The 27,036-nt window shown below is 48.0% G+C and overlaps 1 protein-coding gene across 1 annotated transcript in view; it reads left to right on the forward strand.

Moving 5' to 3' along the window:
• Positions 1–7,944: 7,944 nt before the first annotated feature.
• LOC144475009 (zwei Ig domain protein zig-8) overlaps positions 7,945–27,036 on the forward strand; it is a 40,237-nt gene continuing 21,145 nt past the window's right edge. The window contains exon 1 of the mRNA XM_078190502.1: positions 7,945–8,595. Coding sequence (XP_078046628.1) covers positions 8,526–8,595 — 70 coding nt within the window. The 5' untranslated portion in view covers positions 7,945–8,525. The remainder of the gene's footprint in view (positions 8,596–27,036) is intronic.

Raw genomic sequence — 27,036 nt, forward strand, 5'->3', positions numbered from 1 at the left:
CGTTGACCGTAATGAGATTCCCGGAGCGACCCCGGGCTTCCGCGGGATCATGAAAGGTGCATCGGCGTTTCGCCCGTGCGGCAATCGAAACACACTCTCTACGGCGCGGGGACGACGCGGCGCGTAAATAAAGGTGCAATTAAGTAATACAGTCGGAGCGCGGCACCTAAATCTCCGTCGGCAGCGATGGAGAGGACGCGGCAATATTAATATTTTCCAACGCGGTTCACGCGTCGAGGAGAACGCACCACTCTCCCCCTTCGTGCATTAAAAAGAACGCTAGCGCGCGCGCGGCGCGGCGTGACAACCCTCCATGGGAAATGAATAGCCCGGTCGAAGCGAGCGGGGCGCCGGTTTTTGTCGCGGTGGAACTTTATCGTCTGGCAAACTTTATCTTTATCGATGCGTTCCGAGCCTCCACGCCCGCCCGGAATCTTTCACCCGTTGGTTTTCAGCGTCTGCGGGCGGCGCGCGGCGTCCGGGACTCGTGAAAAGCGAAAGATTTTCCAGCGGAACAGTGACACATTCCGTAGGTCGTCTGGAGGTGAAGCGACAGAGCGCGTACATACAAGCCGATGCGGACGGACCTCCCATTCGCCCCCCATCCCCTCCCCTCCCCCACTTCACCCTCCCACCCTGTCATCCCTCTCTCTTGTGTTTTTCCCTTCGGTTTTCCCGGGGCAAAATCCGACAGTGCTCGATCTTCCTATAAAGTTAGCGGCTCCGGTGTACCGGTTCCCCCGGGGGGGAACGAATTCCCCGCCAAGAATAACGCAAATTGCTCGAGCGAGTAGGGGTGGGCGAGGAGACATGTATGCATAGCGGAAGGAGGAGAGAAAAAGAAAAAAAGAGAAAAGAAAAAAGAGCGGGGAAAAATGAAAAATGAAAGCGGGATGCTGATAAATGGGAGTGGAAGGAAGCCCGTGCCGAGCGGCGAAGTGGTTCGGACTCGGGGGCCAGCGATTTTTTCGAGTTTCCCGAAGGTGCGAAAGCCATTCGGGCGGAGTGCGAATGGACGCAACGCTGTATTCGTATTAATGGGTACACGCATAACTGGATAAAGTGAGATGTATACGAGTTGTTCGATACAGAGCCCCGGCCGCCCGTTGCCCCCGCCCCCGAAGTAAATGAAAAGCGGTGGAAAAAGTCGAATGTCGGGATATCGACTCGTTTCGCGGGCTTTTTGTTCGGGATTTCGGATCTCGAATAGGGGGGGGGGGAGGGGGCGGTGGTTAGCGCGGTATAATAGTCGCGCGGGGCGCAAGGTCAGGGAAAAGGTCGCCCGTACTCTAAAACAACAACCATCTGACAACACGCTCGATTTCCCTTAGTCGATAAATACATCCGTAACAAGTGAACTACGAGTGTGACTCACTCGTGTGTGTTAACTTTGCCTTGTAGACCGTGTCGCGCGAGTCTCTCTCGCCACGGTGTCGTCAGTCAAGGAGTTAACATTCAAAAGGTTCAGCGTGGAAGTTGTTCTCTATGATTTACCCGCGTCCGTCGCTGGTTAATTAAATGTTGAGGTGGGTGTATCAATATTCCGATACCGCGCGACGGTCTGTTACAAGCTTACGAGACATGATCGATTATCGGACATCGTCGAATGATTTTGAATTAGCATTTTAATACAGACGTGACACGAGAAACAGGAATCGACGACTCGGCGAACCAATTAGTCGTACTTCTGATCGAAACGGGTTCGTTAACGTATCGTTTGATTCAGACATGGGCCTCGATATCGGTCGGGCGAAAGTTAAACACTGAATGTCCAGAAATTCCGGAACAATACGCCTAGGTTTTCCACTGGAAGGTTGCCTCTCGAGTCGACTCCGCAGCAGCTCGTCTACCATCGATATACACGAACCGATAGAAACGCGAACATTCGGGCGACTTTCTAACAGTCAACATCGCAGACACGCAATCTAACTCGAAAACCTAACTCAGACCTAACCACTTGTCACACTCGTACGCCGCATTGTCACCTGGAATTGATGAAATACTGTTTCAAGTGATAAATAGCGAGCACTGTGTCTTATATCACATTCTATGAACAAATTGGAAATTTAAATATTTTAATTCGAATAAAATATTTGCATTAAATATTTAAAATTGTGTATTTTTAAAAAGCACAATTTGAAAATATTTTATTTGAAATAAATCAATCTTGAATCGTATTTTATTTGTAAGAAATGCAAAACTAGCGCTGTTGTATTTTTGAAAAATTTCTTTCTAGTTTTAATTATGTTATGCTTCGTTATGGCGTTCTTCTTTTTCTTAATATACTCCTTATTGCCAATAAATATGTAATATGTTATATAAGTATGCTATAGTCATACTATGCGCCAGTGTGAATCAATGTTACGTCATTTGTTCTTGAACAAACGAAGAAGTGAAATTCTTAAAAATTCATCGACGAATGAAAGTTTAGTATGGCGAGACACGCCTGTCGCGACAGCAAGTGCACGAGTGGACTAGGAAGTTCCTAAACGGCGTTATAAGTTCTTTCGTAAGTCTTTTATAAGTCCGAAACAGGGGTGCAGCAGGCGGTGCACAAATGCACTCTCAACGAAGAGACTTCTTTTTTCGTATCTGTCTACTTCCGCAGCCGGAATATCCGTACTAATGCATTGACTGTCTAACTAGATTGCAAATTGCCGGAATATACACCGACGAAAGTTAAAAAACATCCACGTTTCAAAATTTGATATTTTAATAAATATACGTCTTATTCAAGATATAGAATATAGATAAAAATTGTAAAATGAATAGCGTTACCATTCCCATTGACACAATATTTTGTATGCTATGTTACTTAATTGTTGCTGCTAAGAATATCTAAACTAGGTAGCCGCGTTGTAAAAAGAGTATTTAAACTAATTAACTACCAATGTATATTTGAAATCGGTGTCAGATTAAACTCAAATCGTACGAAACCCGATATTACCGAACACTTCGCTAGAAATGATGTATGCTCATGAAATGAAGAACACGTTAATGTCAGTCAACGGTTCTGCCAACGGTTTAGCCAAATATATTTGACACAATTCTCCTATCCAGCTGTACAGATATAGCAACCGAAATTATTCTTTGAAGAGGTGAAGTGGGTTCGAAAACCCTCGGAGCGCTCGGAAACTGACACGAAAGAAAAGGACAGAAACGAAAAATCACTCGAACAGCGACGAGCAAAGTCATAGAGACAGCGCTGCGGCGGCAAAAAGAAGACGGTTCTTGCTAATACTTTTTTATACGCTGCAACCCTTTCCGCGAGCTCGTTAATTTATGCAATAGTTCTATTACTTCGGCACGCTTCGCTTCACGGATCACGGAGGGAAGGACGATTATCGATTGCGCGTTGCTGCACGTTCGATCTTCGTTACGCGGCCAGACAGAGAAACATTAATACATTAGTCCGCGCGTTCGGCAAACCGGCGAGAAAAAAAAAAAAGGAAATGTTTAAACTTTTCATTCGACCGGCGCCGGTGAAATACGGGTTCTTCGCGGCGCGGCGATATTTTCCTTCGAGACCAGCCATGGAATTAAGGCGGACGAGAAAGAGGCGAAAAAGGATTCCGGTGAATAAGCCAGAAGAATCGGTGAAAAACCTGCGAACGAAGAGGGCGGGAAGAAACGACAGAGGGACGAACGGTGAAAAATAAAGGAAAACCCCGTGGAAATACGGGAAATGAAAAGGACAGCGAGCGAGCGAGAGAGAGAGAGAGAGAGAGAGAGAGAGAGAGAGAGGGAGAGAGAGTCCGCAAAGGGGTCGGCGCTGATCGATAAAGAGAAAGGATAAGGGCTGGGAAAAGGGTGCGAAAGGTAGATCGGCGGCGGATCGGCGAGAAGAAAAGTTCTGCAATTTACGAAATGCCAGTCTACCGCACCATGCAAATTCCTCGCAGCCGGAAACTTAACCGAGATTCGAAAACTTACTTCCGACGATGAAGGTTAATCTCGACGGGGCCCGCGCCGGAGGAAACGGGGCGAAAGAGCTTACATATTCGGGACACTCGCTCGAAATTTCCTGGCGAACAGAAGAGACCGTCTCCTCTGTCGTCGATTATTCAAAATTACGAATTCTAATCGAACAGTCACCGACGTAGCTGGAAAGTTAATGTCTCCGGGCTTCGTCGGGCCAAAGGACCGAGCCGCGAGCTGGAACGGAGGGTGGCGGGGGCGGCGGCGAGGCTGGCGAGGCTGGGCGGCGCAGCCGGGTGGGGTGACCGGCCTCCGAGGGCGAGGAGAACGATCTGAAGGTAAATGTTGATTGATCCGTTTTTGCCGAAATGTTTGCGGTCCCCGGGTCGTCAAACAAACCCAAGGTTCGTTCGTTTTCGGGTATCGTGCGGTCGTAGTCGCGTAGTCGCGCTATACGACGCTCCGCCCGCGCATTATCCTAATCTTGGCGGGACGCGGATAGGCGAGACGAGAGGAAGAGCTAGTGAAAAACTGCGCGCCGGCCCCCGCCGAAAAGTACGCAAACACTCGGCCCCGTTAATAGCCGATAATTTAAAGCAAACGATCCGTTGCAGCGTTTACACGTGTACGCCTCCCGCCCCTCCCCGCCCCGCCCGCCACCGCCATCGCCGCCGCCGCACCAAGCGCCCTTTTTCTCTCCCCCGTGAAACACGCTCCGGTAATTTCAGCCGGTGGAAACGTTCCCCGCGAAGGATCGGGTTTCACGCGAGCGAAACGAAAGTCAGCGGCGGGAGGGAGGGGAGGAGGAGGAGGAGGAGGGACGGTGGATGCGGAATGGGCAGTGGTCGTGATAAAAATCGTTACACCGCTGAAAGGGTAGAGTTAATCCGCGGCGCTCGGTGATAACGGCGCGGTGTAAAGAAAATTCCGAGCGTTTCTCACGAATAATTACAACTGCGCCCCCCCCCCCCCCCCCCCCCCCCGACGGGGGATGAAAGAGGTGTAAAATTTCGCCGAGCTACAAAAGATTGTGGATTGCTCGAAAGGGTGCGACGAACAACGGCGGAAGCGGAGGTGGAGGATAAAAAAATAAAGGGCTGTCCGGGCGACGACAATGAAAGTGAAAAAGAAAGTTTAAAGGAACGAGGTTGGCCGGCTCTCCGCTCTTTTTTTTCCCCCTTTTTACTTCCCCCCCGGCTTTTTCTCTCCCTTGTTCCTTCTCGTGCCCCGGGATCTAATGGGGACCCGTGCTCTTGTCAGTCGGATTAACATCGCCCCTCCGCGTACACCGTCGCCGCGTCTCCCATAGAAGGGCGAAACGGATGTTTATCTTTCGCCTAAGAAAATTTTCGGGCTGGTCCGAGATTCAGACGGGCCGGTCACGCCTCGCGTACGCGCTATATGGAATTATCCCGGGGACAAAAGGGTCTCGCGCGCGCGCTCGCTCGAGCCGAGCCGGGAGCCGAGCGTGGCCGTGGGTCCCCCCGCGGAAGACGTATTTTCCACCGGGGGAGAGAAGAGAGAGAACCAAGGAAACAGGGAGGGTATCGTATTATTCCCTGTGCGTTGATGAAGATGTTTGGAATAAAATTGCTGGCAACGAGTAATTAACGCGTTCCCACGCTTTGCGGCGTAACCGGTGGAATGTAATACAACGTTGCATATTTCATTCCCGCGAGAACTCGCGTCAGCGTTGCCGCACAGAAGACGCTTTAAAATACGTTTCGTCGAGCAAAGGGCAGAGGCAGGAGACGGAGGGAGGGAGGGAGGGAGGAAGGGTAGGTAGGTAGGAAGGAGGGGCACGAGGCGGGAGTGAAAAAACGAAGCAGAAGAGGAAAGAAAGGAAAGCACTTCTTTTACGAGGAAATATGAGCCCGTAGCAGTTCGGTCTCCTGAGAATAAGGTTAACGCCGTAAAGGACACACAATTTGTTCGCGACGAAAAAAGAAAATCCGGGCTTACGCCGGTGAAGCCCGGCAAAGAGAGACGCTCGAAACACAGAATTCCAATAATATTTTGTCATAATTAAACCGAGGGATTAAAATGAACCGGCCGGCCTGGCTGGGGCCGCGTCGTCGCGCACGGATCTCGCGCGCGGCTCGCCCCCGCTCCCCTCTTTTTTTTTCCCCCCCCCCCCCCCCCCCGCAGGAAAGAAGAAGAAGCTGCCGATGAAAACAGCGGAACAAGAAGAGCGGAGGGTTACTTATAAATAGAGAACGAAGACGGTAGACGGCGGCGGCCGGCTCGATCGTCGGACGAACGAATGGCCGAGTGAACGAGCACTGACTTTTATTAGAAGCGAATTAATTCGAAAAGCTGTTCGACGAAACGACCGGCGATCAATCACGGCCGACATAAACGTATGTACCCCCGAATTCTAATCGAATGAAGATCAATTAATCCCGTCGGCGAGCCATCTAATTCCGTGGGGGAGAGGTTATTCGCCTCTCTCGTTGAATAAGATTAACGTCTCGCGGCCACTTCGGCCGGTATCTACGGCCGTGAATCACGCGATCGGCAACACGACGCGGGGGGGGGTAGGGCGGAAAAAATGCAATAATCGTAAGCGACCCGAAACACCGGCAACAGAAAAAATAACGGAGGCGTGAGCAACGGTAATCACAGGGACGACGAAAAGGGGATGAAAGAAAAGGACGCGGCGGCACGGCAAGACGAAAAATAGGTCGAAACAATCCTAAGGAGGATTCATTACACTCCTTGAAGCGAAGGCCGTCCGGCACGACGGATAATCAGCGAATGGTAAAAACAAAACGAGTCCGCTTAGTTCCCCCTTCGTCTTGTCCCTCTCTCTCTCTCTCCACCCCTCCCTCCCTCCCTCCGACCCCCTCCGCCGCCGGAGTTCTCGCTCCCTTTCTCCGTGGTCGCGTTTCCTTTTCTGCTGTTCGCGGAAGCGCCCGATATTTTCAGAAAAATGGAATTCCAACCGGTTCCGCTATCAGGCCGCAATTCCGCCGCTGCCTAATGCAAACTTAAGATGATACGAAAACGGGGAACGAAGCCGCGTCCTCGAATAAACGGACGAAATTGCGGAGTTCTGGGTTAGCGGCGAATGGAGGCCGGAGGAAGGAACGGGCGAATGCGACGGGAAGCAGCTGGTATTAAAAGCGTGGGGAAACAGTAATCAGACGGCTGAATTAAGAATCGTAAATACCGAAGGAGACCAAGAGCCAAAGCGAAAGCTGATTAAAAGTCTCCGGGAAAGGAAGCTGGACCGGGCCGGGCCGGGCCGCGCCGCGCCGCGCCGGTCCGGGCCGGGCCTCGACCGGGCCGAGCGTAGCCGGGCCGTCGATTGCAATCCCGGCGAATTCGTTTAAACGCGGGTGCCCTCCGCAAAACCCTGCCGGCTAATTAAAACCACTCCTGGTCGATTGACGGGACCGCAAATTTACAAATCCTAGACTCGAGGAAAAGAAGAAGACCAACTCGAGAGGGCCGCCTAGCTTTGCCATTTTCAAGTCGAGCCCTGCCGAAACGTTGTCGAACCCCGATACGAACCCGGGTACACCGAAGGTTAACGTCGTAAGAAGCGTAAAATTTGTTCAGGGGATGGACGAAAGACGTCGCGGATTGAAAGAGCAAGAAGCGTACAAGACGCTAAGGCAGCCAACGTCGGCAGTAGCAGCAGCAACCACGACCGTCCTCGGTGGTGGTAATACCGTGAGCATCGCCAGCAGCAGCAGCAGCAGCAGCAGCAGTTGAAGCAGCAGCAGCAGAAGCAGCAGCAGCAGCAGCAGTAGGAGAAGCAGCAGCCTCGTCGAGGGTAGTGGTGACGACGACAACGACGCCGACGACGACAACGACAACATTTGCCGTGGTGGTAGTAGCTGTAGTAGCGGTAGTAGTAGTAATCGTGGAAGAAGACCGAGCAGGAGAAAGGGATAAGAACGAAGGAGGACAGAACGAGCGTTGGAGGCCTGGTGGAAGGAGGAGGCTGACTGATCGGCAGAGTAGAGGAGAAAGAGCACGCCTGCGCGGAATCCCCGGGCGGGCGCGGGCAGTGCCACTGGAGGCCCGGCGGTTTCAGAGCTTCGCCCGGGACGACGAACCGCAGACGAGCCGTACGCAAAACTCGGTCGTAGTTAGCCGTGTCGAAGGATCGTCGGAAAAACGGCAAAACCACGCGACGAAAGTAAGCCCCTGGTGACAGCTCGCGAGTACCATCGTTTTTTAATCGTTCGATCGAGAGGGGACCGTGTCACTTTGAGCACGCATCGCATCGGGGGCAAGGGCCGCGGCGGACACCTCGTGAGAAACGATCGAGCATAGATCGTCACGGTGCAAGATCCGACAGTTCAACGGGAGATAATGTGATCAGTGAAAAAGGAAAGCACCGATCGGTGGTGATCTAAGGAAGAAACGTGCGCGATCGGACCAGGAAACGTACACCGGTGAGAGGGGTGCTATGCACGAGGCCTGGTAGCGCCGAGAGCCAAGGAGGATGAACAGCGTGATAACAGAGGACTAGGTGCGAGGAGGTTCACCGGGCGCCAGTGCACTGGTGTGTGCTGGTCGTTCTCGGAGATGTCAGTGGACCCGTCGAAGGGGATCGCGTCGTCGTTCTCGTCGTCGTCACTGTCTTCGTCATCATGAGGAGATCCTCTTACGTGAACTACTACGTCTTGTGCCTCGTGTGCTGGATTCTCCTAGGCATCACCGGTAAGATCAATCCCACCGCGTGACATATGCTATTGCCGTACTCGCCGCGTGCGGCTATATCGCGGATCATATATCGATCATTACCTCTTCACCTTACCTACTTTTCTCTCTTTCTCTCTCTCTCTCTCTCTCTCTCTCTATCTCTCTCTCTCTCTTTGTCTTTATATCCGGAAAGATAGGAGGATCCCGCTGGAGAGAAAGTGTACATACATACGTGTTGGCTCGGTAGCCGCGACAAAAGACAGCAAAGGCGCTATTGTTGGCCCGTGACTCTCGTGTGCCCTAGGTTCAGGTCCCTGGTTGACTGTCGACTTGCTTCTACAGAGGCCGAGTGAGGCTAGAGGAGGTGGGGGTGGGAGGAGATGGTGGACGAGTGACGTGAAAAGGGGGAGGGGGGAGGCGGGGCTGTGGATACTTGTACTGCGGATGGATCGATCAGATTTTGGGGTGTAACTGTGCGTACGTGAATTTGCACGCGTGCAAATCCGCGCCACGATGCTTTGCTGCTGCTGCTGCTGATGCTGCTGATGCTACTGCTACTGCTACTGCTACTGCTACTGCTAGTGCTACTGCTAGAGGTGGTGACGCTTCTCCTGCTCCTGTGTCTGTCTGCTGCTCCGCCGTAGAATCGAGCAGCTGATCCGCGTGGATCCGAGATCGATCGACTCGAGGATCGAGATACGCGAGTGGAGGGAAAAAGGAGAGGACTGGTTCGGTAGGAGGATATTTCATCGAGGAGGAGGGGGCTGCCTCCGGACCCGGCCCAGGGCTGTATCTAGCGCTACCCTTGTTTGTCGCGCCGCCGGTATTGTATTTTCCCTGCTCGCCTCTCTTCGTCTCTCTCTCTCTCTCTCCGGGTTGCCCGCTCTCTTCTCGCCGCTATCCTTGTCGGGTCACCGTGTCGTCTCGATGATTCTGTCATCGGAAGCGAAGAGAAAAAGACGGGATGAGGAGGTGGAGGAGGAGGACTGAGGGAGAGAGGGGGAGAAGGAGAAAAAGAGACGGCCGGGTGTCGGTGAAGGCAGAAGGGTAGCGTATACCCTCATCTTCGCTGTGACGTCGTTCAGGGACATGTCTATCGATTTCATCTCTCGCGGCTGTTTCCCGATGATACGGTTAGCTTTTTCATACTCCCTCGACAGAGAACGGTTATCATCGTGCGCCGAGCACGTTTATCGTCGCCGGCGAGGGAGCACGCATCCAGCCGCTAAGATAGCTCTGCACCGACAACGAACTTCTCGGTTTGATTATACAATTAAAACGTCGCGCGAGCTGCCCGGAGTTTTACAGCGGCTCGTTTACGGCACTTCGAAGCCATCAAAAGAATATAGGTAACGGCGAGCCGCTTAAACGGGTCACCACGCGATATCCGCGCAATTACCCGGATCTTCGTTCAACGGACCATCAATTTCGCGGCTTGCCCGACCATAAAGACATTCCTGTTGGTACCACGGGGCCGTGATAATTGCGAGCCGCCTGTCTGCCCGCTTGACTCGCGTCGGTCTACGCAACTTTTTGCTGATTCAATCAAGAGTACATTAAGCCGTGGTTCACTACCTTCGGCATGTTTTATCTCAATGATCTCCCAGGACGGCGGTCCTTTTCGATACTGGGGCGGGCTAGAGCCCTCGTCCGACCACCAATAATTTTCCTTTCCGCCGGAGCACTCTCAGGACGCCCGCTCTTCTCCCTCTTTGCTTGTTCGCTCGCTCGCTCGCTCGCACGCTCGCACGCTCGCTGGACAGTAACGAAGCCAGTAAACAGGATTTATTAACTTCGCCCGTGCTCGATAGTGGTTTTCCACATCGATCGCGTGGCCAGAAACTTCCACGAAAACATTTCAATATTCCGACCGGACGTTAACTTCGTTGCTAATCGACGGTGCAGCGTTTCCGGCGACTCTGGCCGCCGGCCTCGGAGAAACGGCAGCGGGAGAGAGAGAGAGAGAGAGAGAGAGAGAGAGAGAGAGAGATTGGCAAACCGTGATTCAAACGACGCGGAACTTCCGATGAAGCGCGCGCGATCGGATCTCGGCGTGCCATTAGCGCGGCTAACGCGCCCTCGGCAAATTTGTTAAATAACTTATCCGACGCCGTAACACCGCATTTCGCCGAGCCGAGGACCCCCCGGACCCGTGAAAATTCTCGCCGGTCGCGGTGTCAACTGCGCGCAACAAGAAATCGATTTCAGCATCGACGCGATGCATTATGCGCCCCCGAACCGTAACATAATCACCCGGATGGCCGCTGATTATACTTCACAGTGATTAACCGACCGCCGTTCTTGCCTCGAAATCGAGGTTTTAGCGTTCCGCCAACCACCACTTATGGAAAATCGTTCCGGCGGATATGACATTGTGCGTGTGACGTGTATCGCCGTGTAGATCGCTAACAACGTTAACTCCTCGCGCACCCGCGGACTGCACGGATCAGCCGAGGATTGTTGTAGAACCAATTAGGACGCCGCTTCGAGTGCAACTGTGCGAGTTTGTGATCGTTCGAATTACTGCCTCGACGATCGCGTCATTCCTCGAGGCTTCGCGATCGTTGATCGTGTTTCGAAGACTGCGAGCTCTTTAACAATCGACGTCGACGGAATACGAGACCGATCACGACGTCGCATGTGCATTATTTTACGAGATCCTCGACCGAACGCCGACTCGGACGTGGAAAATCTATTCGCGTCGGGACGGGAAACTTGATACGCCGGGCACACGGACAGGAAGACACACCGTCGAAAATATCGGGGAGGGATCGAATATCCCCGACGGGTATAAATAATTATTCTCTGAATCTCGCTCGATTAAACGAAAATGAAACACCGTCGGACGAAGCCGGCGCGGAGTCTGAGAAGCGTGCGGTGGGAAGTAGCGGAACGTAAATGTTTGATGAACTGGTAAGACAGAAAATCGAGTTAGCCCCGGCAGGGGCGCGAGGAAAAGCGATCTTCGGGGGGACGGAAAATCCAGATTTATGTCTGAGTTTAGTGCCCGATGACGTCGTAAAATTACATCGAACACTCGTACGTGCCGTTCTAATAAAGCGGGCCGGGAAGCCGAGTCTCAGCCGATGCCTCGAGCTTCCGCGTCGACCGACACGGTCTCCGGGGAAATGTATGTCAGAAATCCTTTTTCTGTTTCCAAGAAATTTATTTCCACTTTCGCCCGCCCTGCTCCCTTCGGCTCGCGAACGACCCCCGTCGCTCCCCGCTGTCTCGCTCTTTTCTCCTTCGGACTAAAGCGGCGTATTGTCTCGGTCGCGCGACACGGCCCCGAAACGCGTTCTCGTTTACACGTAATTGTTCTCAGTTAATAATCTAGACGTGCATGTCGTTACGCTCGACTGCGCGATAAGCGTGTTAACGATAATCAGGCGAGGACGCGAGAGGGGGGGGGGGGAGGGGGGGGGGGGGGAGGGGGGGGGGGGCGAGGGGGCGAGCGAGCGAGCAGAGACGAGAAGCATATTTTGATTGCACAGCAGTTAACCCCCGAGCAACTATCAATATGTGATTAAGTCGAATCGAATTATAATTGCTGATCGCCCGGCCCCGATCATTCTTCGGCTCATATTCGGCTGCGATTAAGGCCCTCCGACTATAATCACCGTTGCTAATGCGAAGTCGTATCGAGCGGAATAGCCTTTCCTACTTATCGCTTCTCGCCGAAGGTGATAGAGACTTCGAACAGCGGTGTATCGGTTTTTCTAAATTGACCTCGATGGCGGGCCTGCCGCGTTATAATGTAAGGTGAGATCAAACGGATAAATTTCTGGTCAAAGACTGCGGCATCTATATAAATCCTTCCGCCGGTGTACTTGCGTTGAAACTATCGCGGGAAGCGAGCACACCTATAGAAATGGAACGCATTCGATCTAAATAAATAACGAAGCCGCTCTCGACGGTGACGAACGACGCCGCTGTTACTTTCAGGCTATGTTCCCGTAAACGGGGAACTCGCAATCGGAATCGTTAATGAAAAGTAAAGAACTCGGGGAAATCTCGGAGAATCGGTTTCCACAATCTCCGACGGCTAATAATTAGACTGGGAAAAGTTTGTGCATTTATAGTGGCTCATAACTTACGGAGACTGATTGAAACGCAGACTTTGCTCGAAATAAAACTGTTCCGGGCTCTCCTCCGCGTAAATTAGCGCTCGATCCGATGATTTTACGTGAAATGTATGCCGGCGCCGGTGGCCGGCACGTACACAAAGTAAAATCAAATCTCCTCGACGTTCTATATATATAATTACTGCTTGTATCCTGGAAGAGAACGACTTACATCGAGAAGCTTCTAAGGTTTCAGAGCAAGAATGCGCCCGTGAAAGCCTCAAGGGTCCCTTCTGCTTTCATGTAGTTCTCCGAACAGTATATGGCTGAGCAGCTACATATAATAGATTGACAGATTTATTGGCCTGGAACAGCATCCCGTAAGGAGATAAAATAATAACAACACGGTGCTGCATTCTGTGTAGCAACGCCGGCGATACCGACAGCTCCGGCGAAATTTATTACAACAACAGCGAACGCTTTAATCATCCTCTGTTGCATCAGTCCATTTAGCTCAGAACGCTCTCCTTTCTATTAGCCGTCGCGTGTTTTATAAAAGACTGCGCGACGTTAACCTGTTAACGGGGTGGCTAACCCAACCGAAACGGCCGCAATTGATTCAGTTAAGAATCAAGAATCGAAATTCAGTCACGGTGATTGCAAATACGTCCTCCCATATCACGCGTCATTTCTGATAATGTCAATTGACTCGTGTCACTGACGCAGTAATTTCTCTCGCTCGCGTCACACCTTAATGTGAACTAATTGGAGACAACTCGGGTTTCTATGCGGTAGATTATAACCACGAAGCACCGCTCGCGTCGTACAACAATACCGAATGACGCAAAGTTTATGAAAAAAACGTTTTACTAAAAATCGTGTAAAAAAAAACAGGTCGAAATCGCGAGAAATCGTGGCGAACCACGGGTTAAACTACTCGCTCAGCGGAAGCTCGCTACTAAACATTTTCCCTCGGCGGAGAAAAATATGACGTTTTAATTTTACCGGGCCGCATTCAACAGAAAATGCTCGGAGCGGGTAAAAGGGTTCATAAAACATGTTATTCACCCTCAACTTTCGAGTGCTACGAAAACATATGTGTCAAGCACTTTTTGATGCTCTACTTGCGCGCAACGTTTCCCTGTGACACACCGAATCGTCGCGGTAATGGACGGCTATTTGTCAGACGTAATGGATAAACCATCCCACGGTATCAATGCCGGACCCTCCGGAGTAGGTCCGCGGCAGGAGGGACCGCAAGTCCGTTGACACAGCCAATCCTCTGCGGACATGGCAGGGTCGAACCCCTTCGGCCGACGCGCGCGCGCGCGCTCGCGCGCCCGATTCCGGCTCCCAAGAAATTTACGAACGATATCTGCGGTCGGGATCGGTCATAAACAACGCATTACACCGGGCGGGCCATCTGCTCCCACCTCGTCTCCCGGCCCGGTAATCTCGGCGTGAAACACGATTTCCGGGGACATCGGGGACGATAATCGCGGCCGTGTGCAAACCTCGGCGAAATAATTCAGGCGAGGCCGTCGACGGCGAAAAACGTGGCCGTAGCCGTAGCCGGCCAGACGCAGCCCCGATGACGTCTGATTATGCTCGTTTCCCGGCGCGGCGGTCGGGTCGCGCGGATCCGGAGGCTCGGTCGCCGGGTCGCGGGTCGCGGGTCGCGGGATGTCGGCGCCTGCGCTCGATATTTTGCATCCCTGAAGGATCCTTCTGTCCGGAAGATCGAGTGTCCTGGGAGGGAGGGCTTTGATTGGTCGTGCACGTCCCCGGTGCACGCGATACCGGGTCGGCGCGCACTGATTGCCAATCCGATTCGCGCCGTCTGAACGGAAACGCGTTGGCAAATCGATTCATCGAGCGTGGAACGATTGGCCGAGATACAGCCAAAAGGATATCAGATCGGCGGCCGGGAATTAGCGGGGACACACACTCGTTCGCCCCCGTTCCTGAACAGCGTTTTGTTAATCGCTCGGCTCGGTGGCGGCTCGGTGGCAGCTTGGTGGCGGCGCACCGCGGCACTGATATCGCATGGTCTTTCTTACCATCGCTCGAGGTTAAGTGGATACTTTGCCCGTGGTATTTTCGTCCTCAAGGTCCGAACAGCGCGCCCGGTCGCTCGCTCGCTCGGTTAGCAAGCGCGTCATCCTCCTTTAGGCGACCCTCGAGCGCACTGTGGACCGCCTATCTACAGCGTGTAATACGGCGTGCTCGACATTTATTTGATTCGATTCCAAATGGCAGGCGTAAGGACATCCCCCACGGTCTCTGGATACAGTGTTTGTAAACGTCTTGCAAATGGGATTGTGGTAGTGAACGATGATTCGATTTTCCGAGTTGATTTGCTCGTTGCTGTTGACCTGGCATAATGATGATCAATAAATACAATGGTAATTGGAATCCATTTTGGAGACTCGTTTTCCGAAAGTGGAACGTTTTGGGAAAATTGGACGAGATTAGATACGGTTGTTAGCGGATCCTTATACATTTAGCACCTGTGTTAATCTGCGAAATGCAAAGAAACGTTATCGTTTAGACAGTCGAATAGCAATTCTAGTTCATTTACTTTGTAAAGAATGAAACAAATTGTTTCCTTTATTTTGGAATTTAAGAAATACTCTGGAATATTATGACTCAACCATTAGCATCGATTAAGAATAATAGATCAATCTAATTGCTAGTCTTTAATTGCTAATTTTATCCAATGTATGCAATGTAACCAAATAATTTAAATATCGATCAATCTATAAATGAATCTAAAAATCGCTCGTGTCAAGGTTATGCATGTAAATTCGATTTAAAAATTTATAGAAGCGACGGAAAGCTGGAAATATCGCTCGAGTGTTATATCGATCCGAGTGCAGGGAAGGTTTAAAATCTACCACAGCGCTAATTTTTACAGAGACATGAATATTCTATACTATATCCGAAAATTATATTCGACATTCAGCATTCTCACCTGACGCCGTGGAAACGTGTCGTAATGCGCACCAAAGTATTCGGTGTAAGCCAGTCGCCCCAGATACATGCCAACACGACGCGTACTTCTCTATTTTCGTTTTCTCGCCTGCATTTGTTGTACAACATCGAATCTACCGTATCGCGTATCAGCCATTGTGCGCCGAACAATTTTTGCGACACAGTTCGAATAAAAATATTTATGAAAAGACTTAGCATTACTCCCGTCGGATTTGCGCACGTCCCGGCAGGATTAAATATCGAACGACTGCGCGATAGAAACGGAAGATTTACTTGGATCTCTTTTTATTATGGTTATTAAGCACAATCCAACTGTTTTATCTCTTCGGAGCGTTTTCATTGCCGCATAAAACCGACGGTTTTCATGCAAGTTAAAATGTCTCGAAGACTTATAACCTCAAAGCCTTTACACCCGCGAGCGTTGACGATTTCCAAGACTCAACGTTTAAGTTTTAACGTCGCTGTACGCGTTATTCGAACAGAAATTGAATCGCAATGGACAAACTTCTCTGCGCACAGCGACTTTGAACACCGCGCTGTAATTTCTGTTATCGTTGGTACGGAAATAAGTTCACTGTTACTGTCGCTGTCCCAGTGTTCAGGATTAAACTCGCATTGTTATTGCAGCGTGTACATTACTGTCAATTCGTGGAGCTTGTACCTGCAAACGAATTTACAGTTTATTATGCGCATTCCGCTGCAATTGTTACAAAGCGACGGAGAACTATTGTGCGAAATAAACATCGTCTACGTTAATTCTAACAATCGTATTCTTCTGATGATGATCCGATACTATATTTTATTTTCTCAGCAGCATATACACAAAATCTGCAATGTAATCAATATGACACGATGTCTTTAAACAACTACCATGATTTGTTTCACTCACTTTTTTATAAAATAGCATCGCGTCACTGACACCTTTCTGTAGACTGTAAAAATTGAAAAAAAAACGAAGATTTCCTTCCAGATCTTCCGACTATAAATAAACGAAGTGGAAGTCGACAGACAATTTCCGTAGACGAGAGATAGGAGATAATGGAAATCGGATAAGAAATCAGTGAGGCGCGATCAAAAATCGCTTAAAACGCGTCGCATTCGGTCGGCCATCTCCGTTCCTAGGCGTTCCATTCGTTCCCCCGCCCGGTATCTTGGCCAGCACTTCGAGCGGATTCTATACGTGCTCGCATTCCGGGCGGCAGTAATTTTGCGCGAGCGCGCCGGGGCTCTGTTGTCGAAAACTTGCGAGGTATTTAGCAATGTCGATGGTGTAATCACTTTGTTGTTACTGCAGGGGGGCCGTTAAACCCCGAAAGTACTCGAGCCGGTAGGTACAGTTTCCCCGTCACAGAGTAGGGCGTTAAGTATTTGCGCCGTCGAAATGGCGTTGTGTACAGTCGCGGTAAAATTACACGGGCACAATTGCAGATATCGCGCGTGCCACGATGGAAACGGGATTTCCCGTGTGCCCCACGCGGACTATACGCCGATACTGCCAACAATCCGGACGTTCCTAAACGTTGCGAACACTGTCATCGGACGAAAAGCAGCGAAATCTGCCGGCCGAATATTATTTGCGAACGCGGCCGTCGAATTTTTGCAAGCGGAACGGCGCCGCCGCCGCCGCCGCCGCGCGTTCCGTATTGATCTGGCGATACACAGAATTTTCGATGATTCCGTAAACATCGCAATTATTAAGCGTTCTGTAATTAGACGATTCGCCGACGGTCGAGTGGTACGGCGACCTGGCTTACTTGTTTTTCTTTTTTCTTTTTTTTTTTCGTCGTCGTCGTGCCTTCCGTGCGAGGCATAAATTGAATTGCTCGATTGAAAAGGAAACGCACGACGGGAATAGCCTATTCCGAATAAAACGCGGCAAGTTGTCGGAGATTTTCTGCTTGATAATATTTCTGCGCGAGTCTTCCGCCCTGGGGAGTAGACGCGACAACCACTGGAGAGTAAACCGTCGAAAAGTTGTCCCCAGATCTGTATCTACCTGAAACTTCTACAGGAGAGCCACCCTCGAGTGGACACGTTCCCGTACTTACAGTTTCCCTTTGCACAACCTCGTCGCTAGGGTCTTTATGGCGTTCGTGCCTCGTAATCGTTTCATTCGCTTCCGATTTTCTTCTGTTCCCATCTTTGATAAAACGTCGACGACGGTTGGTCCTCGATCCTGTTCCGTTCGACGGTCAGATATGGTCCATTGAGACAGTAACGTTGTACATCTTTAAACGACCCACAAGTGAATTTTTGTAGGTTTCTATGACGATATATTTATGGAAATATTCTCTTTATGTCTCATGAAAAACTGCGACCATTTTAACCCTTTGCACTCGAGTGGTGACTCCGAGGCACCACTAAAATTGTTACAGTACGTTCCAAAATCATTTTTATATTATGAAAAATTAGATTTCAAAAATTATTAAGAAATATAACTGTTGTTGCCTGATTTACAATATTCAATTTCATATGCATGAAATATATTTTGTCATATAAAATGGAAATGTTATATGTCAGAAAAGTTATTTTAAAATTACAGTTAAAATGGCTTCGAGTGCAAAGGGTTAACTGATCCAGGAAACATTCACCCTTTGCTCGATGATATCGTGACCAAATTCTCGCGAAGATTTTGAACATAATCTTCCAAGTATATATGTTACTCGCGTCTTTTAAATCGAAATATAAATCTACCGCCCTATTATCAATAATAAGATTTTTATCGTTATCAGTAATAACATATTACTGTTTCAACATTGAAGTAAAGGATCGCACTCAATAAATACAAATCACCTGTATCGCATAAAAATGAATGTAGCTGTGAAATTGGCTTCGATAGAAATTACAGTGAAAAGATTTACCCGTTCAGATAAAATAGTAACTTAGTTACAGTGCTGTAATAAATCCAAATTGACGAATGCAATACTGGTGCTTTATGTACTCGCGTAATAAAAGAAATCAATCATCGGAGGTTCGGATAATGCTGATCTGTATCCTGTCGTTAGCTTGATCCATCGTGATTGGCCAATCAAAAAAAGGTCAAAGGACGATTGTTAACGAATTTCATTTTCAATATCGCATGATATATGAACGCGAGAAGGGCAATACAGATAACGATATCGTTAAAACTATTTATGATGCGTGCGGAGAATGTACTTGGAGCGTAAAAAAAACGTGACAAAATGATTTTCCGATGTTATAAAAATGGACCTTTTTACGTTTCCGATCAATCTGGATCGAGCCGACCAACAATATTCGATATCGAGGGATTAAAGGCTTTAATGGAGGCAAACATTTTTTTTTTATTCGAACTCCTGAAAACGTTTTGAAAATGGAATCGGAAAGTTAATCGATGGGTAGGGGAGACCACTATAAATTACTGTTAACATGTCAATGATACGTTTGACACATATAAATATAGTAACATAATATCTGTGCAATCGTGGGATGAAAGCAGTGTAGAAAAATTCAGTTTGGAGGATCCACACTTTGCTTTTTATTTTAGTGAAACAGTGCTAATGGATGTTTCTTAAAATTAGTTTAATAATATCACTTAAAACTATTTATTACTCGTTCGACGAAGTATGATCTTGGATTTCGTAACGGTGAAGGCCAATTGATTCAGTATTTCGGAGTGAAAGTGCGAGAAACGGGAAGAAAATGGTGCAAGAATGAAGTGAAACATTGCGGACTACCAGCAGCCAGAATTCCGTGCTTTCGACAGGCCTGCCGAAATTCCTGGAATCGACCACGAATGCGGTCGGCATCACCCAACTGGGTCTACCATCCAAGACATTCGGTGTATACATATATAAAGCGAGTGCCCCGTAGAAGTGTCGCGTGAAAATCCCTCCGACTTTCCTTGAACTTCGTAAAATCGTGCGCGAAACAAGTGTACCGAACCCATCGAATCATGCGACTCAATAAAAATCCGGTAAAGTGAATCGATTTATCCGTGTTTCGTTAAAAATTCAATTTTGTCCGACAAAATCGGTGCTTGGTAGAATTCAAAGAAAATCTCGTAATTTACGACATTTACCCGCGGATCAAGCGCGCAGAATTCGACGCTTTGTCAGTCCAGACCTCTTCCGTGCAAACAGTTTATTCGGTATTTTCAGCTCATCGCTGGCCAGCGTAACAAATTTGAATAGCAAAAGCGCTAATTGCCGGAAGCGGCGACAAATTATTTGCTCTCGAGTCACGCGCCACGTAAAAAAAAAACATATAACCCAGACCGTGGTTTACGGACGCCGCTGTAAGTGATCAAATATTTGTGACGGCGTAGGCGGGATATAGTGTTTACGGTGGCGAGAGCAGCAAAGAAGTTCCGCCAGCTCGGCAGCTCCTATCTGTATGGACAGTTTCTCGCTCGCTTTTGTTCCCCCCCTCGGTCGTCGCGATTTTTTGCTCCCGTTCCCGTCTTTGTCCAGACAAAAACGAATACACGCACATCGGCAAGCATCTCGCGACCCGGAGTGGCGAGCACACAGCACGAAAATGCTGCCTCTAGTTTTCGGGGCTCGCGAAAATTTTCAGCCGGTTAATGAACTACCTCATCCACTTGGACGTCCGACACAGCGTCTTCTTATTCTACCTGTTTCACGGGCGGCGGGAGGGAGCTGTTTCTGTCTGAGCCGGGAGATCGCTTTCCTTCTCGCGTATTGTCCCTTAAAATATGTCGGATAATAGAGCAATACCGCTAATGCGTTCTCCTTGCGCGCTGCTATGACGCGGCACCCGGCGATGGCGTCGCTCGCAAAAACCCGACACCACCGGAGCCATTTTTGTTCGCGGCGCTCCCGATGACTGGCATTATTTCTCCGGGAACAAACGGCGCATCCGAAGGAACAGTCGTCGTCTGGACCGCTGAACGACAGCCGGGTCGCCCCGCCCCCCCCGTTATCGGTTAGTTAATTAAGTGGCGACGTCTTTGTTGCGACCCGCTCAAAATCGTAGGAAAAACACGCGGGAAACGGGAACAAAGGGGAACCGGTAATTTCAACCGAGATATAAACGCCGGGACCGTGTCGCAGCGCGATGACGTAATTTCGTCCCGGCCTTTATGAAGCCGGTTTAGAAATAATTGTGAAAGCGATTAAACGGAAGGCAAACCTCCACGACATTTCGAAATTGCGGGGACGGTCGCCCGGGCGTTGTTTAAAGGGCCCGGTTTGTTCGTTGAATTTTTTTTTTTTAGCCACGCGAAAGTCGCGGCCGACTGCTGATGCTTGCGTTTGTCGCGCGATTTAAATCCCGATGTTTCTACGAGCTTCCGCTAAAAAGGTAATGCGAGACTCTATGGCGCGGCTACTTTATCATGATTTAATATTCCTGGAAACTTAAGGATATATGTACATATATATATGTATATAAAAGGCAATATATATCCTTGTTTAGTTTTTACAAGTTTTTGCAGCAAGTTCTAAATAGCTCTACTTTCAAAGTTTTCGACTTACCGGTTCGCGGAGCTGTCCCCTCTTTACACGAGCTCCAAGTTTAACTGGTTGCCCGGGATTCTCTGGAAAACATAACGCAGCTTCTTAAATTAATGACGACTTAGCTGCACCGATTAAACGTGTAACGAAAGATTAATTTGAAAAATTCTTTTCGCCTCGCTGTTTGCTAGTTTATCAACTCTGAAATCAGGGATAAAACGTCTGCGTCGGGTCACAGGATTCGCGAGAAAATTTATACCAATGACAATACATTCTAAAAATTCTGTTAACGTTAAATAAACCAGAATCAATCAACCTCGTAAAAATATCAAGTCACGGAGAGAGCCGAATCTCTTTGAACCGTGCTCGAGAATAGGTATGGTTTTCGGGAAGCATTACAGCACTTCGGTATTGTGCAGAAATGACAAAGGAAAGCAGGACTGATTGGCATTCAGTAGACCCCGCCACTATTTATAGTCTAATAGTCCCAGCTCCTGTCACACAGGCTTCCGTTATCGGTCGAAACGGTCGGATAATTGAAGTGAAGAGAGCGCACAGGAAAGTGTCAAAGGTTGGGAGGTCGAAACAGAAACCCCTCCCGTTGCCCCGTATTCTCCGACTAATCAATTTGTCCTCGCCTTGTCAGTGGTAGAACTTTACGTTAAACCTGGCTTGTTCACTTTCACAAACTCGTTTGGTTTCAGATAATTTAGAAAGCGTATAATGATAAGATTATTTAGAGAAACAGGCATCGTTTCCAAGAAGTGTGTACATACTTCCTTTAGTGTTTTAGTACTGTTGCCAAATCAGGTAACATTAGTTAATAATATTAATATTCAACTAAAAGTTGAATGATCATCGAGAAAACAAACTTCAGCAACTGTTTTTGGAATTTAACCCTAAACAATTCCAATACTTACAGCAAAGTTCTTGTAATTTAAAAATTGTGTTTTGGCAAAGGTTGAATATGTGTGGGAATTTATTTACTGTAACTTTTCCATGCTGATGATGACGAAATTCGCAGAGTTTCTTTAGAAAATTGTTCTCTCCTGTGTTTTATGTTTCACAATCACGTTCTCCTTTTTTCCCTACAATATGTGCTTACTACCCTTGACAAATAACAATTTCTCTACATTAAGAGACGTGCTATGCAGTCACGCGTTTTCCAGACGTGCTATGCATTCCAATATTACACACATTTATTTAAACCCCAACAAAGAGAGGAATTTTCCAACGCGGTTGAAATAAAGAGTCACAAGGTTTATAGATTGTCAGAGAATTTCGTGTGAAAATCTGGTCTTAATACTTTCGCTTATTACTGTACACGGAAAACTTTCTCGGTAAAATAAACCGGGGTAGCCACTATACCATGGATCCAAATGAGGTTATATTGGCAAAATAAGTCAATCTACGCGATGATGAAGCTAGAACGCGTCTAAAAGAGACTACGACTAGTTAATTCATCCCCTATTGACGTCGGTAGAACCATGCCCGAAGTAGACCATGTTTAATTGACTAATCATCTTCAATTATTACCTATATTATCGGTACGGCTGCACCACGGCAACCGGCGAACGCGAAACGGTTAATTTACGACGATCAAACATGCTAAAAATTGGTCAACCAGCTCCTCCTCGGCTAACCGGGCAAGAAAGGCGGCCATCGAGCGGGCGCCACTGTAATTAGCAATTTTCCCCCCCGGCGAAGTTACGGATAACTAAGCCACTCGGCGAAATTCGATAATTCCCAACAAAGGAGACTCCGACGCGATTATCGAGGGACCCCTCTCCCCCCTCCCCCTCCCCCTGTGAAAAGGAGCACTGGATCCCGCGGTTTACGAAGTGGATTGAAAGTCGTTCGGCGAAAGAACGCGTCGGCGGTGTACGCGGAGCGAAGTTAAATAACGCGCACGACGAGTTGCGAACGATAGCACCGCGAGCGCAAAAACTTTCCGCCGTATAGCTGTTTTATCGAGCTCTTCTCCTTCGCCGCCCCGTCCTCTCTGTACTCCCGTATTCCCGTATTCCCGGCGTCTCGCGTAAACTCCGCGAACTCCGAAGCATCGCCGATAAATCGGGGCCGCCTTCCACCAGCGATCCCCCGTCGTCGACGGGAACGCGAATTCGTGCGACCTCCGCGAGAAGATATCGCTCGATGCCTCGCATCCGGTCGAACAAACGAACGTTTCTCCCGATAAACGCTTCCTCCCTCCCCCCCGCCGCCGTATTTGTTGCGTGTCGATTGAGCAACGATTCCCGGCGCGGCATTGAATCGTAAGCTGCCAGTAATGCACTGTGTTTCCCTTATCGCCGCAGACACGTACGGCAACACAAAAGGGGGAGCGGCGTCACGGAAGAATCGCGGAAAAACACCGGCCGTTGACAAAAGTTTCGCCGATTTTTCCGCTACTTATCCAAAACCGTGGGTACCGCCCCGCGGAACCACGGCGAACGGAGATTTTACGATGCTGTACGCGGTGACCGCGGCCGCTCCAATTTAATCGTTCCTCTGTCACACGAGTGTGCAGAGGGACCGCGGTCGAAATCGTATAAAAATATGGTTCACAACCCTTGGGCATTGAATTACGGTCACGCATGCAGAAATTTTACTTCTGCTGGCTGTAACGTTCGCGTGGAGACGCTTTCTGGTATCGTATCGCTTTTGTAAGTATTTCCGTGTTGTGGCAAATTGATTTTTATTACATTTGTTGACACGATACAGAAGCATTTCGAATATGCGTGTGCAAATATTTATCGTATTTATTCTACCAAATACTCTTAAATACTTTACCTCTTCTAAACACAATGTCTTCTGAAAGAAAATAATTCGAAGCTTAACTACTAGTATGACTAATTTCAGTAATTTATTATTTAAACGAATATCGATTTGAAATTTGTTCATATATTTACATCACTATATGAGACAGTTTTTAAATAGTTAAATGACTTGAAAAAGCCGCGACAGTGTTATTAAGAGTCCGAGGATATAACAAATTATTATTCACGAGCCAGTCGAGTTAAACAATAGAGATGTAATAATTAAATAACTAAATCGAATAATAATTCAATATCGCGTCAAATAAAGGGCCCTGTTAAAGCAAAAGATATCTTTAAACTTAAGTAATACTTCAACTCGATCAGACACTATGTCATTGCGATCGATAACTAAATAATCGTTGCGTTCAACAAATTCGGTATCTAACTTTGTATCCATTCTACAGCAAAAAACAAGTGATACACTCTAAAATGTTCTTAAGAGCTCGTTCCACGTGAAACTCGAGTTTGAACGGTCGGCATATACAGATGCACACTTTATACAGTTTTAAGAACTAAGGAGAAGTTAGTATTACCGTAAACGAAGCGGATAAGTATTTCAATTAACCGCAAGAACGTTCCCCCGGGTTCCCAGACTTCAATTTTGCAATACTCATCCGGAGCTTACGACTTTTTAAATTGCAATTAGCTTGATGGTCAGAAAGCAAAACAGCTTGTAATGCTTGGACTTAATAGCCACTATACAGTTGTGCTTCGTCTTACACTCTCGCAGATAAAAACCTCAAAGAGACTCTTTCACCATTATGCGCAATAAGATCGTGTAATAACATCGGTGGAATTAATCTACGACGCGTGTGCATGTCAATTGTATTATCCTAGCTTTCCGTAATAACAGAAACGTTAAATCCGATTTAGTGTCTACAGTGGAGTTACAAACACCCAGTAATCGGTTTGAATACTGTGATAACAAAAATTGTTTACATTATTTCATATTAAAGCGTTATTAAATGATTAAAACGGATTCTTTCCTTTTTAATCTAGTACAACAGAGTTAGTATTTTCATTTACGTAAACTTCAATGATCGAAATGAAAAGAAAAGCTGTGCTATCGTTTCACACTAATATTGTTGCCCACCCTAACAGATTTAATTAATTGTATAGAGAATAAATAATCCAGTAATTACAAAGAACTTAGTTGCTGGTCTCTTGATCTTGCTAATAAATGCTGGTTCAACAACCAATATTTTACATACTACACACAGCTTGGTATTTATGCACTTGTATTTATTTCCATTACAATAATCAGTAAAATCAGATAAAAAAAGCCATTCCTTCATTATCATGAACAATGAATACTACTCAGCACAGTATTATAAATTAAACCAAAGCGAACGTTACAAAATAAAAATGTCAATTGCCAAGCACAAATAAATGAAAGGTCGTGTACACCTCGAGGTCCTCGTCGCCGTATCTTGTCGACATATAAACAATGGCATACCGTAAAAATCGTTTGGTTCGACCGTGCCGGTCCCCGTATCCATAATGCAGTCGAAGACAAATTGATCCTCCGGGTGGAAAGGTTCGCAAGTAATGGAAAAAAAGGGGGTCGTGTGCATCAAGACGTGTATGATATGATATCACGTACGAGAAATATGATGTGCGAACAAATACGTGGGCTCCCTTTATACCCTTCGGCCGGCGCAGGCCGGATGTGGGCCCTCAAGGTCGTTGGAACGAAGCCCGCGTTGCTTTTCGGGCCGAATGCTGATCCGTCTTCGGATCCCTCGAATCGGAATCCCGGGATTAGTATCCATTTCCCCAAGGCACGATGGCTTGGCAGAAGCTCTGATAGGATTTATTCTGAAAGGCAAGAAGCGACGGGAAAAGTCGGCGGTGGTGGGGAAGCGTAGGAGAAGCCGCCGCGTGTATGGACGTCACGAATGCGAAATACACTATATTCCTGGTGATCCTTTTATTATTCCATCATGGCCACGGCGCCCGAGATCCGGTACAATGTAAATTCAGCCGGTATAACAATCCGGCGTGATCACGGGGCCCACGTTAATGCCGTTGCCGTCTAAGATGTGGGCGACGCTCCCGGGGGTTAAGGCTCAAGTTTGCCCGGGGATTCGAGGACTCGTAAACGTTCCCGTGCCCGCCGCCGCCGCCGCTGCCGCGCGCCGAGCTCAAAATGCTTCGTGTCGCAACACACCTTTCAGGAATTCGCGCGACAATGATATTATGCGGCTGCCGGGCGGGGACCGGGGACGCCGCCGCCGCCCTACGGTGATTTCCAATTTAACCGCGGGCTCGTTTCGACCGTGCAACGCGTGAACTATGCTAATTGATTTTCATTTTTATTAGGACATTCCGCGCGTCCCGGTAGACACCGCGCTGCTGGAAAATATGAGGGACGATGGTAAACTGGGCGATTCGCGAAATTATACAGGCGTCTTTCAACGTGGAATACATTTTTATAAATCGAACCGAATGACGTCGATTCCTTGGGAAAAGTACTGCTTTATTGTACAATGCGTGAAAATTATTCTAAAAATGATTTTTATTTCATAAGAGATGACGATTCATGTTCGTCGACCTATTTTCGAAATTGTTGGATATCGTGAGGAACGATTTTTGCACTGTTTAATTATATGTAGCTCAAATTACTCGAGACTCGGGTAGAAGAAAACATAATTTTCTAATTATCCTTATCATTTCGAAAAATAGCAATTTTGCTTAAATTTATTTAAACGTTGTCTAACAAAATAGCTTCTTTATATCTTTACCAACTTCAAGTCAATGTTAAAAAAGAGTTGTCCCCCTTTAAAAGATCTTTTATGTCGGGTCACTGTATATTGACATTCACGAAGGAATAACACTACTGCCACGAATACGCCGCAGACCTTCCGCGAATCAGAAATTTTCATTGATCCCGGGAACTTTATAAACATAGCGTGTCTGTTCGCAATTCGTACCTTTGTATCTTTATGCGTTATATAGTTTTTATAAGTGGTTATAAAAGGAACGTAAAATTAAAATAAAACTTCTTTGTTCTTGGTCGCGTGTTTTCTTGGCCCCATTTATGTACTGTGTTTAGACGACCTCATTTGACGGTGTTTCGTATAGCGCTTCGTTTTCTAAGAAAATATCTTGATCGTTAATCGGTCTTTCACTGTGGGAAAAGAAGATTAT

Source organism: Augochlora pura, chromosome 2 (genome assembly GCF_028453695.1).
Source record: "Augochlora pura isolate Apur16 chromosome 2, APUR_v2.2.1, whole genome shotgun sequence".
NCBI classification, from domain to species: domain Eukaryota; kingdom Metazoa; phylum Arthropoda; class Insecta; order Hymenoptera; family Halictidae; genus Augochlora; species Augochlora pura.